A 16,155-nucleotide genomic window follows, 5' to 3' on the forward strand; every position below is an offset into this window, starting at 1 on the left:
TTGGGAACAAGCACGCCATTGGCTACGATGAAAGGTAAAAACTAACACATATTTATTAAATGGTTTTACAAACAATCAATAGAATAATTCCATGTTTACAAAATAGTAATCAGGCTAGGTAAAGTGCTGCAAAATATTTTAAATAAAGACATTTTTGTAAGTTTCCAGTTTCTGGTTGCCCGGGGAGGCGGTGGCGACAGACTGCCGGGCCGCTCGCACGCTGAGAACAGACGTGGAGACTGCGGGGAATTTGTTCAGAAAGCTTAGACAGCCTGGGAAAAGTGCAAAACGAACAAAACCCAAGTGAAGCGAGGGTTTCTTCAGTTCCTATTACTTTGGGTTAACATTATTTCCCCTCCTCTGCATAGAGTAATTATTTTTTTTTCCACGAACAAACTGAAGAATGGTAAGTAGGTGTGTAGCACAGACACATGGAAAAAGCCCTGTGTGCTGAAAATGGGCGCTTTCACACCAGATTTGACACCCCTAAGGCCACCCATCAAATGGCCATCACTCCACCCGTCACCCGGATGTACTGACGCAAGGGGCAATTTTCCAAATACGAAGGACTGACAGACCCTGTCCTGACACATGCTGTTTTCTTCAGCAGGGACGCGTGAAGAAGCCACTGCAAGGTGAGGGAGGGCGAATGCTTTAACCACGCGACTGCAAAAATACACAGCATCCTCCGTTTACTGCCAGGTAAGAGCACACCAGACAATAACGTGGGCAGAAGTGATCCCACAGCAAGATCATACCCTGTGTTACCCCACGGCACTCGCTCACACATCCACGCTCTCCAATCTCGCCCTCCACGCTGTGTTGCCTTTTGACTGGAAATTGCACACAGGCAGGTCTTCCAGGGAACAAAACGCACGTTTCAAAGCTACGTGCTACCTCATACTCGCTTGCCTTTCTTCCTGTCCGTGTACTCAGTTTTGGAAGATGGGAAGGTGATGACAGTGCTCAGTAGGAAAGATGCGGTGGACCATTGTGACAGGAATTTTTAAGGAACTGCTATTTTGTGGCTGCTGCTAGAATACAGCAAAATGAAGGTTTCTCGAGGGATTTCCAACTAAAGGCAGCGTGGATGGGATCTCACAAAGGAGAGAAATGTTTTCTTTGTGTTTTGCTGTCAAACTGCTGGCAGTGGAATGTATCGTGTCCAAGCAAAGTGTTTCTTACATGCAGTTGTTTGGGAGGGAAGAGGTAATTTCCTGCAGAAAATTAAGCATCTTTCCACTACCTGAGGAAGAATATTAAATGCTACAGAATTACTTCCTTCCTATTACACAGCATTTAGGGGCTTGAATGTAATTGACTACCACAAGAACAGAAAAATAAAATTCTAAAGACACTCAGATAAGCCATTATGCCCCTAAACTTTAATGATTTGCTTGCTCAAGTTTTACTTTGTTTTTCTTTCGGGGGGAGTGGGGTAAATTGAGACTCGTACTGGAGAAAAATCAATCTATTGTTCTATCTTGAAACCAGAAAATGGATCATTTACAAAAAGTCCAATAAACTCCTCCAACTGCTTCTCCTTCTTGATCTAATCTATTATTCTAGAAGAGTGCCCCTGTGTTACATACTTTTATAACCACAAGTATTCTTCATAAAACAACAATAAAGTGCATGCTGTTGTAATGCCACCATTGACAGCCAGCTAGTCCGTCCCATCAATCTGCTCCCGAAAAGCCTGTGAAGGACTGCTCCCTCCCTCCCGCCTCTCCCTGTCCTGTAGCCCATTTCCCCTCCTGGCACCAGTACTCCTGTACAAGGGAGCACACGTTTTTTTGGGTGTCCTACAAAGTTTTACTGGCAACTTGGAAGTTGTACTCTTCTAACTGTATAGATTGTCCTAAACATGCAGCAAGGAAGTGAGACTTTTAACTCATCTGAGAAATTTAAATGGCCTTTAAACTTACTGATTTCCCAGCAAAAGCTTCTTTTAGTTTTTTAAAAAATGGGAAGGACAGGCTGGGGGGAAGCTAAAAAGGAAACTTAGCAACCAGTGCTGTGGAAGTGATGTGGCCATGTTTTTTTTAATCATTTCCAGAAACTTGCTTTTAATGTTAAGATGTAATTTCAAAAGCTGCATCTTGTGGGATCTATATCCAGCATCCACTTAGTTCATAATGGATTTGATAATGAAGGCACAGGCTCACTTTTTTACTGGTGAAGGACAGCAAACACAGTCAATACGCATTACTGACACAAAAGCACAAGCAACGATAAAGCTAGTGTCAAAAATTCTCAGCCTCTTTCCTTTCGCTACACTCTTTTTGGCCATCTGCCTATTTTTTCACCTCAAAAGGAAAAAAAAAATAAAATGGAGTTAACTTGAAACACAGGTTTACCTACACATATATGTTAGTGGAAGATTTTTATAATCTGTTGCTGTACTTTCTGAGGGTCCTGGATGACAGTATTCACCTCTTCAAATGCCAGCAAATGGAAAATCACTCGAGGAGTAGTAGCAGCTGACATGGTCCCTCAACTTTGCTAATGGTTTACATCACATTAAAAAAACTAGCTTTACTTCTTCCTATTTCTTTGATTACTATTGCTTGGTATGACAATTCAATTTTGTCACAGGTGAACAAAAAAGCCCTAGAAAAAGTTAAATAAGTTATCTGCTTAGGATCCCATGCCACTCACTCAGCATGTGTGGAGTTTTAACTGGCAAATAATTTAAACAAGTTCTTTTTTGTTTTAAATTGCAGGCCAGGAAGAAGATTCTGAGTGTCTTCTATAGCAAATGACCTCACCGAATACTTTTAGGTGTCTTAAAATATTCAGCTTGCAACACAACTTTTGTTGCAAGTGATGGCAGCTGTCCTGGGGAAAAAAAAAAGCCCAAACCCGCAGAATCTTGAATTAAGGAAGTGGCACCTAAAAAAAAGCCTTTTCTTTATTTCTTTTTTTTACCTCTAACCTCTATTCCAAACAATAACTACCCTCACCTGCTTCCAGAAAGGTTGTTTGGTTTACATATTAACTCTTAAATATAAAAATGTGTTGGCTGACTTACGTGGGCAATACTGCCAAGGACCAGACTCTACCAAGGAACACAGCAGGTGGTCAGTCAAATAGCATGCCACTTTACAACTCTACAAGCCTAAAACAGCAAAAAACTTGGAAATGCATCACCATATCCAAAATAATTCAAAGGTTTTAAGTATGAAATCAAGTTCTTTGATAGTGTTGCACACACAGTTAAACTAGAGTTGTGCTGGTTAATGTGTTTCATATATAGTAGATGCACTACACGTAATGCTAACTGCAGGGATTCATACTTTTCGGTATGATTGAAGGAGGTGAGATTTAGTTAATCTCATTGCAATCCTCTGGTAACTTACCCTCGCTGTGTGCATCATTAATTGTATTACATGGTTGGCAACCGAGAGTAAATAAACTGCCGATGTTGAATATTTGGCTCAGGACCCCAAAATACATGGTTGGCAAAAAGATAAAAAACCCTCTCCCCCAACTCTTTTGAACAACTGACCTCCAACACTCATCTGCAACCAAAGTGGATAGATAATTCATTTCCATGCTATTACATTGAGGTGTAACTACCAGAAACATTAAACTATTGGTATCAGCTCATAATTTATCCAGTTAATTCACTCTGCGTAAGGGAAGTTATTACAACACATCTAAAGGGATAGTTAAAGCTTACAGCTCAGAATTTTCCTTTTTTTTTTTTTTTTTGCATTTGATTTTTTTTTGTGTGTTTTATGTTTAATTTCTTCTATGTTACCAGCTGCAATTTCCAGGTTAATGACTTCCAAGCAGATTTGAAAGGAAGCCTGAAGATTTTTTCTTTTCCTGGGATTCTGCTTCTTGGCCTTGTGAAAGTCCCAATTCTTTCTCAATCTGCTCAAGCTCAGACTGGTCAAGCAGTTCGAAATCATCAGCCTCCTCTGTGTCTGTCTCCTCGCTCAAACTGGGCACTGCCTGTGAGGGAGCTTGCTGTGCAGACTGCAACTGGTCTTTGATGGCAGCAGACACGGCAGCTGCGATGACATCCCCAGCAATTCCACTCATTAAATTAAAGGTTTGGTCACTGGTCAAAGGCAAGGAGAGCCCTGCAGTGGACGGTCTCTCTTTACTCTGTCTGGAAGCACGATCCGCCTTGAAACATGTTTGTTCTTTTTTTTGTTTTTGCTGGATGGGCATACCGATGCTTGAGTCGTCGTCATCATTTGTTCCGGCACCATTTTCTAAGGAAGGAAATTCTGAAAGATCTCTAGCGAAAGCTTCTTCATGATCACTAGGTCGGTCAAAATCTGTTACAGGGTTAACAGAAGGAAACAGTATTAAGCAAACACAAAAGGCTTCCCAAAAAAGCAGCCAAATATAAAAATGCAATTCATAAGTGTTCCTTTGAAAACATTTACTAATCCATAGTCTAGTAGTATTCCTGCAGTCTCAATGCAGAGAAGCTTTGTGCGACATCTAAAATAAAATGGTTTTGAGGTTGTAAATCTAGTACCACAAATCACCTGGTGTCAACCTAACTCAGAAAGTTATTTGAGGAAAGTATCTTTTTAAAATGGTATCTAGCTGTACATGAAACAACCCATGCAAATCTTTAGCACAGCTAGTTCTAAATATACCAACCACTTATTTTAAGTCCTAAAATTTACAATGTGATAACAGGTCTCTCAACTCTTTTTCTTCACAATATATATAAATTACAAATATGTAACCATGTATGAATGTATTACAAGCTTTTAATAGACTTGTAGAATAAAAAAAGGAATGTTTATGTGTTTAAATAAAAATATAAAACCCGTATAAAGACTTGATTTATAACTTTTTCCTGTCTTGGCCAATGCTTGTGTTATATAGGAAACAGAAAATGGGAACTCTGTGGATGACCGGGATTGTTTCATGTTTTCAAGAGGATAAAAAGCAGAATGTAAACAAATAAAATATTAGATTTTAATGGCTGCATTAATGGCATAATATTTGTTATTAGAAACGTGTACAACATACTGTACAGTACATGGCCTGTGGAAAAGGCCTAAATGAGCGTAAGGGAATAGTTTGATCTAGTATTAGAATGAGAAGGTAAAAAATAATCTGTTTGAACTTACTTTCTATGAAAACAAGCAAAAGGTGCATTCATAAGGGCTAAGGAAATGAATCCTAAAAATGTCTCATACGTCATTTTCTCCATTTTCTTTAGGAAAAACAGGCTGGGAAGGTGAGGAGGAAGGGTTGTGCTGTATGCAGAGTGGTGGCTCAAATGTACAGAGCTTTGACAGGAGATGAGCCAGTCCTTGGATGCATCCCATCTGGTCTTGCACTTGTGTGTATGTCCCATTTGCTGCAATGCTCCGTAGGGGAGAAGAGTGGATGTTGTTTATTTTTCACTTAACAAGGCCTTTTATGCAGTTTCCCACATTATCCTTACGGCCAGACTGGCGAGCGAGCTGGGTCAGTGAACTGTAAGGTGGGTGGAAAATTGGCTGGACTGCCAGGGTCAAAGGGCTGTGATCAGTGATACAAGGTCCAACTGGAGGACAGTTATTAGTGGTGTCTCTCAAAGGCACTGACACCAACACTGTTCAATGTTTTTATTAATGACCTGGATGAGAGGATGGAGCGCATTCTCAGCAAGTTCATGGGCAGAAAGGAACTGGTGTGGGGCAGCTGTATTTGATATTCTGGAGGGCAGGGTGCCCTCAGAGGGACCTCAACAGGCTGGAGAAATGAACAGGCTGAAAAGGAACATCATGAAATTCAACAAAAGCAAATGCAAAGTCCTGCATCAGGGATGGAATAACCTGTGCAGCACTACAGGTTGGGGGCAACGAGACAGAAAGCAGCGTTCAAGAAAGAGACCTGTGGACAGCAAGTCAGTGGTATGCCCTTGCAGCAAGGAAGGCCAACCACATACTGAGCTATACTAGCAAAAATGAAGTCGGAAAGTCAATGGAAGGGATTTCCCCCCTCTATTCAGCACCTGAGAGCACCCATTTGGAGTACTTTGTCCTGTTTTGACCTCTCCAGTACAAGACAGATGGAAGACTGGAGTGAGTTCTGTGGAGGGCCAGCATGATTATTAGGGGGCTGGAGAACAGGACATATGAGGAGATGCTGAGAGAATGGGCTTTGTTTGGCCTTAAGAGAAGGCAGCAAAGCGGGGGGGATCATATAACTGTCTTTACCTAATGGCAAGGTATAGAGAAGATGGGGCCTGACTCTTCTTAAAGGTGCGCAGTGGAAGGATGAGAGTAAATTGACACAAGCTGGAACATGGGAAATTTTGACTCACTATAAGAAAAAACTTTTTCATCGTGAGGGTGAGAAAATATTGAAAAAGGCTGTCCAGGGAGGTTGCTGAATCTCTGTCGCTGGAAATGCTCAAAATTCAAATGGTCACAGCCCTGAGCAACTTGATAAAGTTGAACCTGCTTTGAATAGGCTGTTAGATGAGATGAATGACAATGGCTCATTCCAACTTAATGATTCTGTGATCGTACAATGCCGTCTATTTACAACTTGAAATATTAACAGAATAAATTAATTTGGCCTGCATAATGTCGTTAAGTAATATCACCCTACTTGTCATTTACAGTGAACTTTTTCTAGAAGAGGAGAAATGCAAGGTGAGCAGAGCAACAAATCCACAGATAAGATTACACCAAACTACTGTTGTCATTAATCTTTATTCAGGCAAAGTGCTAACTGAAAGCTTGCTCTGTAAAAAGTAAGAACTTAAAGATCTGCTTGAGATCAAGACAAGTGCTTGAGAATCTTCTCCTAGTCTTAGTGTTCGCATCTAATTTAGGCTCATTGCTGGCTGTCTTCGTTAGCATTCTAGTCACAAAACCTAATAATACTTTCTTTAATTGGCTGTTTAGCAATTCAAAGTATTCACTTTTTCTTCCTCAGCTTTTATTTGTATAGCTTACCCATGAAAGCATTAGGTAAGCTTAACTTAACTTAAAAGGCTTACTTGCTTAAAAGGTTTGGCGGGAGGGAGAGCTAAATCTGGCACTTACTGAATGTCTCGGTTTTACCCACCACTACTTATTTATTTAGCCACTTACTGATGTACTTTATTATTTTTAAGATGAGGAGAGTTCTTACATAAGATGTATCCAAAATTATATAAGACACTGAAATTAATTTTAAATTCATTGGGGGGGAGTGGGGGGGGGGAGAACCCAACCCAAAAAACTTCTGTCCTCAAATTCTCTGATCGTTTTCAGGTAACTTACATGATTGCAACTTATCGATGAAATAGATGAAGCCATTACATACCATCAGATGTGTCTGTCTGTGGAGAATACCCCTCGGATAAGTTAAAGGTCCCATTATCGGTCCAAGATACCTCCGATACATCTGTGTCAGACACTGACAGCTCTTTGGCAACAACTGCAGGACTAACCTACACATAAAAAAGTCCCATACATGGTATTCTTATACTCCAAAAATTCACACTACAGGAAGCCAATGCTTAGATACTGAAAAAGAAGCCTCTTGCATGTTACAGCAATAGAAATCACCTCCTATTTAAGCTTTAATTGTAGAAACATGAAAATAATAGGAGTATACAATACTTAGAAGCGAAGCATTCCTTTGTAGTAACTGAAAGCTGTATTATACTAAAGAAGCATAGAAAATTCCAGTTATTCATTCTGAAAGTAACATTCTACTGTAATGAAAGCAGAATGAGCCTGCGAATACAAAATACACATAAATGTAAAGAAATGCATAAACTTGGATCAAAAAACCAGCCCATTATCCGTAAGACAGTAAAAAATTAGCTAAATAAAAAAAATCATTATCCTTTACGAATTTATCCAACAATATTTAATTATGTCAGCTACAAAATTTTATCCCATGGGATATAAATTTTTTTTTCAGACTACAAAAACACCTTCGAAGTGATCACTGTCAAAGTCAGACTCTACACACTACTGATCAAAACTGCATAAGAATTCCTATAAATCTGAATTTTTTTATATCAAGCAGTGTTCTGACTGTAATGGAAAATCCTTTGCCATACAGTTATTTAGAATATTAAGAGAGAAAGGAGACATTAGAGTGTTGTCATACATATCTAGAAATATATCTATAGATAATATACTGATTCACACTATCATTGAAAATGATCAGACAAGTGATTACAAAAGTATCTGACAAATTATGTAGGTTTTCTACAAACATTTCCCTTTTCTATTTTAATTTGATAAAAATTAACTGCATTTTCACTGTTGCAAATAAAAATAGTCGCCTTTGCTATTCAATTCTAGCTTAATCATTCTACAGCCGATATGAAATAAACACATTCTTAGTTTAGTAGGCCAGAGAAACCATTACCTTGAAGGCCAGAAGTCACAACTGCAGTAAGTTAATTAGTATAAGCCTAAAGATGGAGACTATGAATGACTTTTAAAACATACTGCTTAGTTCAGGAACACAGCCTCCTGGGCAGGTTAAAGTCTTCCACAGAAGAACAGAGACAGTAGTCTAGATACTCTCCATTATCCATATAGATTTTAAAAGCAAGATAGGGCTGACTGAAAAAAAGTCACCTTAGGACACAGAGCTGATATGTCTAATTCACTGTCATCTTCTGTGGGTTTTGTTTTTGCTGTTTCTGAAAGAAAAAAAAAAATATTTTTTTATCCTACTCATGACAACGGACTTCGAGGTTCAGTGTGTGTTCTCTGTCACACAGCTTGCGTAGTGCAGTAAACTTTCACCTGTGGACACAGTGCATCATTTACGTAATATGCTACTAAGGTGAGGGAAACAAGGCTGACTGAGAGGCTAGATATTTATCAAAATACATTGTGCAGCTGCCGAAGTGGGAGAGAGAATGTTGCTCTGAAATACATTCCAAGAGATGTTATTTACCTGTGTTGCACTTCCTTCAGAAGTGTCTGTTGCCCACCATCATGTTATCTGCCCCGGCAATATATATCTATCTTTTGAACTGCACTGCTGGTACAACGCACAGTTGTAACATATTGTTGGAACAGGCAGCGTAGTTATCTCAGCATATTACTTTTACATGAGAACAAGCATTTTCTGGGTACGTGCATGTAATCTTTGCTCACAAACTCCTCCTCCTTTGCACCCAGCTACCCTGCATTCACATTTATATGCAAATATGCATACAAAACAACTTCTGAAGTCTGGTAGAATGTTGCTCCTTACAGATGAAGAGACACGCAAATTTCACCTCCCCTCTCTGTCTTGAGAATAGCCTCATGAATATTTTAAACCAATATAACCTGAAAAACACAGTCATATTATTCTTGGTTGCCTATTTTTGCGACTTTCTATTTCCTCTCTTGTGCCAGTACAAGGGTTTGTGAACCCATGTGGTGAACGCAAGCGGCGAAGCAAGGTAGGGTACTTGTCTGGGTTAAATTAAACCAGACGGTGAGAGGCAGGAAAGAGCGAATCTAACCTCAACCATTTTCCCAGTGCTGGCTTATGAATTCATGAAATAGTCTGATCTCTCTCTCTGCCAGTTTCACTTAAAAGTAGAAAAAGGCAGACTAATACATGAAAGAAAATTTTCAATGCATTATTCCTTATTTCCAACAACTACTGCATTATATGTAAGAGAAGGGGAAAAGGCAGATGGTTCCTCTCTCATCATGTCTAGAACAGCACACTGTATGATGAACGGTTACAAGAAATGCATATTTTAAAGCAGATATGAAATCTACTGATGTAACACTAACTCAAAAGGGTAGGCTACCTGCAAGTAATGTGACTACAGTACAAAAGTTTAAGTACCAAAACTGTAGCGCACACAAAAACCAAACTAAAGATAACATTGTTCATATAAATATTTTTCTTGAAATAGCAGTATTACTTAAAATCTAAAAGTTTCCAATGTTATAAAGATTTCAGGTGAGCTAGGTGAGATTTTGTTTTAAACTGATTTCTCCCCTTTCTAACTAAAAACTTCAATTAACTGTAGCTACTATCCTACTACAATTCTTAAATGCTTATTGAGTATTTGGGGAAGAAAACAAATTCTTGTTGCTGTTGGGAGTGAAAACAAGGCAGATTTAGATACTGGAACAGAGTTCAGTCTCTTACTGAAAATTCTGTTACATACTTATTTTGTGCTCTTGAGTGAGACTCCTGCATAAGTTTGCCTTATCTAAACAGAGATAAGCATTGCATACTTACAGGGAGGTTTTTTTTCTGAAAACCTACAAGCAGTACGTCTGATCAAGTATGAAGAGAACCATTAGTCCTGCCTTGTATCCTTCCATGAAATATTTTTTTTTTAACCATACCCAGACATCTGACATACATTATCACTCCTTATAAGCCTAAGAATGGTAGCCAGGTTCAAAGCAAGAAATACCTTTACAATTGGCTTCACAGCACAAACCAAACTGTCTACAAGGTGAATAAAATTTTCTCTGCATAGAAAAATACATTACTTGGGACTACACTTAATTACTCACCAGATCTCTCCTTCTTCTTCTGGCTGATATATTCCACTATTCCAAAATCTAGTTTCATCAGAACAGTCTTAATTTTGTTGCACACTTTCTGCCCAAATTCATTGCACTTAAGGAAGGGACATAAAAAGGCACACAATACTGTGATAAAAATGAAGACAGAGAGAAAAACTGTATTGAAATATTGCTTTATAAGAAGTTACTCAATAAAGCTTAAACAATGCATTTGCATAAGATAACTACTAATTTTACATAACACAATTAGTTCTACATAAAAACACATCGAGAAATGCCCATGTCAGACAAACTGTTAACGTCAAATACAGTTTCTAGGAGCCGTTCCTACTCGTTGCAGAAAACACCATTCTATTCGTATCAATTGACACCTTTTTTACTTCCAGTAAGGCACAATTTATCATCACTATAACATTTATCATTGTCTTGATTTAGTCTGATTTTGATACCTCTACCTGAGCAACATGACTATGCAACATTGTGCCAGAATCAACATGCTGGAAAAACTTGTAAGCTGACTTGCATGTGACAAAAAGCACTTGTTAGAACCTACATATGTATATATATATGTGTGTATATATATCTCGTAGAATCACAGACTGGTTTGGGTTGGAAGGGACCTTTAAAGTTCATCTAGTCCAACCCCCCTGCAATGAGCAGGGACATCTTCAACTCGATCAGGTTGCTCAGAGCCCCGTCCAGCCTGACCTGGAATATTTCCAGGGATGGGGCATCGACCACCTCTCTGGGCAACCTGTGCCAGTGCTTCACCACCATCATCGTAAAAAATTTCTTCCTTCTATCTACTCTAAATCTATGTTCTTTTAGTTTAAAACCATTACCCCTTGTCCTATCGCTACAGCACCTAATAAAAAGTTTATCCCCACCTTTCTCATAAGCCCCCTTTAAGTACCAAAAGGCCTCAGTAAGGTCTCCCTGGAGCCTTCTCTTCTCCAGGCAGAACAACCCCAACTCTCCCAGCCTGTCCTCACAGCAGAGGTGTTCCAGCCCTCTGACCATTTTTGTGTCCCTCCTCTGGACCCGCTCCAACAGGTCCATGTCTCTCCCGTGCTGAGGACCCCAGAGCTGGACGCAGGACTGCAGGTGGGTGTCACCCGATCGGAGCAGAGGGGCACAATCCCCTCCCTCGACTTGCTGCCCACACTGCTTTTGGTGCAGCCCAGGACAACAGGGTTGGCTTTCTGGGCTGAGAGCCACATTGCTGGGTCATGTCCAGCTTTTCATCCACCGGTACCCCCAAGACCTTCTCCGCAGGGCTGCTCTCAATCCCTTCATCCCCCAGCCCGTATTGATACTGGGGGTTGCCCCAGCCCATGTGCAGGACCTTGCACGTGGCCTTGTTGAACCCCATGAGATTCACGTGGGTCCACTTCTCCAGCTCATCCAGGTCCCTCTGGATGGCATCCTGTCCCTCAGGTGTGTCAACCGCACCGCTCAGCTTGGTGTCATCTGCAGACTTGCATGTGTGTGTAAATATATATGTAAAGAAATAACCCCCCCCCTCCCTAAACAGAGACCAAATAATGAACAAATCGCATACATAAATCATGATTGAAAAAGTGACTATACTTACGCAGGACATAGGAGAGGACAACTCCAGGAATGTAACTTCCCAAGACAGTGAAAAATGTACATACACTGCAGACTAGTAGGCAAAACTGGCAAAAACATTAAAATTGGCCATTAACACTTCCACTATTTAAATATTCAGATCATTTTGCAAAAGAAAAATGTTGCATGCTAAATGAAAGCTAGAATGCAGTTGAAATTTCTTTTTTTTTTTTTTTAATTAGGAAATACTTTAACACTTCAGGTGCATATAAGCGTCAAACAGTCCATTTTGGCTAATTAGGATGTATCCCCTCTTCTGTTATAAAAATATGCTATTTTTATTCATTGACTGTAAAGGTTTAACAAGCTCATGTTTTTTGCTAAAATTACCAGATATTACTTCACCTTCATTACACCAAGAAAAGGTTAAATGGTTGACATGCAGGAAAAAACCCAAATCACTAACTGAAATACTACAATGCATACTTGCTGCATGCTTATAAAAGGAAAAAATCTGTCCTGTAAGCACAGTTCTCTCCCCTGTTGTGTTGCTTCGTGAAACTGTTTTCTCTCTTATGCTGGCAAGCATTCTCTCGATGCTTGTTGGCTACTCTATCATCCCCGTTAATGACAAGAATGAGGTGAATTTGCAATATGAAACTTGAGATTTGGCCTCTGCTGTGACCGAGACATATAGTGCATCTTTCACAACTGCACAGTGCTGAGTACAGCATCGATCTGTTGGAAGTTTACAGAAAGAATCCATTTGCTTTTGGAGTTGAATTCCAATAAAATGGTTAATTCAAAGAAATTCTGCACACAGCTTCAGTGCCTAATTTGCTTGTAGTTATAGCAGTAAAATAATGACATGGCTTGAAAATGAGGTCAGGAAAAAGAAAGGAAAACATGCTGTCAAAATCAGCTTTTCTAAATCAGTATTAGATATATCTTAACACACAGTTACTGTGTCATGTTACCACATGACAAAATTATGGGACTGTGTACACTGATGCCGCATTTCCTTACCTCAATATACACCTATGTCTTTTAAATATAACTTTATTATCCTAAACATCTAACTTCTTTTTGTATAATTTATTCATTTTTTAAATGTATTTCACCTGTTGCTCATCTGTATTTTCAGTCTAAACTCCTAATATTTGAGTGTGGTACTACATACTTCCTATTTGCTAATTCTGAAGGGCCTGTTTTCAGGAAAGATTTTGTGGCAAAGTTAATTGAGATCGAAAGAGGAGAAAAAGCCTCCTAATCTCCTTTTATATTGTATTTAGCAATACAAATGTAAAAGTGAAATCTACTATTACCATGGTATACTTCTACATTATTCATATTTTTCTTTGGAAAAGAAAGCTGCTTCACTTTTGGCTAGAACTATATAATGATAGTCTTCCTGTTTGGAATGAAGATACCTTACTCTTGCTTGCCTCTTCCTGAACTGGGTTCTCCAGCTCAGTCTTTCCAGTAAAAAAACCAAACCCACCAACTATATCTGTATAGAAGAAAAATTATCACAATAAAATATGAGGAATTCTCTTCTATCATGTAATACTGGGGCAGCTATTCCTGAAAACTACAGTTATTTGGGAAAAAAACCTTGTGTATGTTTAGGAACTGTATACTTTCTCCGCTTTTTCAAGTTTTTATTAAATTGTGATGTTTTAAATTTCCTTTCCATGGAATGACTGGTGACGTTCCAGCAGCTGTAAGGGAAGGGACTGTATTGCTATAAACCTTACCGTGAGCAGCTTTGCTCACTGATGACCTATCTGTATTCTCCACAGCAAAAAGTTAGCAGAAACTCATGACTGAATGTATCATAATGTGTACTTCATCTTTCATTTTTTTGCTTGCTTGCTTCTTGTTGTTTTTTAAATCTATCTCACCTCTTCATTAAACAATATCGAACTGTTAATCTTACTTGGGAGTGCTTACCTTGCCAGGGTTTTGTTCCTTGAAGTGGGACATTTCTTGAAGAAATACAAATAAATTCATCAGTGTTTCTGAAATGCACTGATTTATTCTGGGTCTGTAGTCTTGCCTGGAATTGATGACTTCCCAGCTGAGGAAAACAAACAAAAATACCCAAGAACTTTGGTTATAGATCATACGAAAGTTGAAACCAGTTGAAAACATCATGTTGTAAAGCTATAGCATCCAGCGATCCTATGGCTGCCGCTACGCTACAGAAACCTGTGCTTGCTTCCACGTATTTTATGTTGGGCTAATTTGATCTTTTTTAATCAAAAAAATTCTGCTCAGTAGTAGCATTTCTCAGTCCACACAAGCAATTATGGAGGAAATTACTGCTTATTCATTCTGGCCATATGAAAACACTGAGTTCAAGGCACAGTTGTCATCTAAATTGAGCAACTGAACCCCAAACTTGTTAATATTATTTTTTCTTAAAAAAATATACCACGATGTTTTTCATTGCCACAGGATGGGCATACATATTAATACATTTGATTTCAGGCATATAATCCTCGTGCTTTTTCTTTTCTATTTTTTGTCGTTTTGCAAACTATGATGATCCATAAGATACTGTTATCCAACTTAGAAAAAAAGAAATTGCTTCTGAAGTCTTGATGCTTACATTCATTTCCTTACTAAATTTTTATTTTTCTAGTATATTGAAAGGACTGTTTCTAAAGCTTAGCTTTTGACTGTTCAGTCCTTTTAATAAAATTAAAAAAAACCACCTGTACTGAAGAATTTGCTGAAAAGTATGAGGAAGCATATGTATCTAATTTGGGGCTGATCAGTTTAGACAATATCCAGTTTAATGATCACATCGTATACTTTTTTGGTGTAGACAAAACATCTACAAGAAAGATGTTTTAGGAAACCAGAAATGAAAGAAAAAACACACAGAGGCCAGTCAATGTCAAATCAAACTGGTACAAAGGATGGATGTACCACCATGCAAATGCTGAGAATCTGAAGTAAATTCTGCACCAGTTTTACAAAGTTATCTTTTGCATAATTCATTGCTCAGTACCCACAGCTTTGATCACAGTGAATGCACGTAAACTATAAACAATCCTACAGTCATTTTACTCACATACACGATCCATTAAATGTCCAATGCATCACTGTGTTAATAGTAAACACTTTTGTCACAGGTGGATCAAATTACAAGATAAATCAAAAACTACATTATGAAAAAAATGAATGTACAAAGGTCGGTGTGCAGCAATAAGGACATACACATAGACTTTCAGATCAAACTGCCAACTCGTATTTCCAAACAATTACTCTGCTATTTAGCTACTAAACCACCACAAGGCCCTGTTAACAGTTCTTGTTATTCAGAACGCAAATGCCCTCTGATAGTTCCCTGGGACAACTTAAATTTTAGCAAGCATCAGTGACCGATGAGATTTTTGCTGTTCAAACTTTACCCTGTACAACCTTGGTGTTCAAAAGTATCATTTAAACATTCGTTTTAATATTAGGAATAACAAGATCTAAAATTTTAATTTTTCTGTAGTGAACATAAGACCAAAAAAAATTATGTCATAACTTGTAAAAATACCTACAGTGATTAAAAACTTCCATGTTAATATCTGTTCAACGACAGACTGCTTAGTCATTTTTATTGGAACATATTGTAAAAATTAAAAGCCATCAAGAGCATTCGGATTTTTCTCAGTTGACGGCTGGCTAGTAGGTTGCTTTTGCCTACCTTCTCTACTGAGGACACACGCGTAATCTACCTTTGCTGTATGGCATTTTATTAGCTACGATTTAATGTTCATTCTTACTAATAAGGAGCCATTGTGTTCTAGGCTATGAACTTGTTAATGTCTCTCATTTCCTGATATAAGGAAAGCCATGAAGATTTTGAAGTTTTTGAACACGTTTGTGTTTTTGTGAGCCACTGGCAGTATCGATGCACACGTACGACAGCCCTGATGTCCACAGGCTATCGAGACTCCTGGCTCAGGTGTTACTTGGAGTTTTGTTCCCATGATGAACATAATGGTGCATACTTAAAATTACAGTGCTGCTTTTTAATTTGCTTAATACCTAACATTTTTCAAAACAGATGTGGATCCCAATATAGCAAATTTAACCCTACCAA

The 16,155-nt window shown here is 38.6% G+C and overlaps 1 protein-coding gene across 2 annotated transcripts in view; it reads right to left on the bottom strand.

The window, feature by feature from the left end:
• Nucleotides 1-30: 30 nt before the first annotated feature.
• RETREG1 (reticulophagy regulator 1) overlaps nt 31-16,155 on the bottom strand; it is a 70,036-nt gene continuing 53,911 nt past the window's right edge. For both annotated transcript variants that reach the window (XM_069808891.1, XM_009914025.2), the window contains 6 exons: nt 14,004-14,130; nt 12,073-12,157; nt 10,467-10,604; nt 8,562-8,626; nt 7,285-7,411; nt 31-4,295 (listed from right to left, as the gene is read on the bottom strand). In XM_069808891.1, coding sequence (XP_069664992.1) covers nt 3,784-4,295; nt 7,285-7,411; nt 8,562-8,626; nt 10,467-10,604; nt 12,073-12,157; nt 14,004-14,130 — 1,054 coding nt within the window. In that variant the 3' untranslated portion in view covers nt 31-3,783. The remainder of the gene's footprint in view (nt 4,296-7,284; nt 7,412-8,561; nt 8,627-10,466; nt 10,605-12,072; nt 12,158-14,003; nt 14,131-16,155) is intronic.

This window comes from Haliaeetus albicilla, chromosome 21 (genome assembly GCF_947461875.1).
Source record: "Haliaeetus albicilla chromosome 21, bHalAlb1.1, whole genome shotgun sequence".
In the NCBI taxonomy this organism is placed as follows: domain Eukaryota; kingdom Metazoa; phylum Chordata; class Aves; order Accipitriformes; family Accipitridae; genus Haliaeetus; species Haliaeetus albicilla.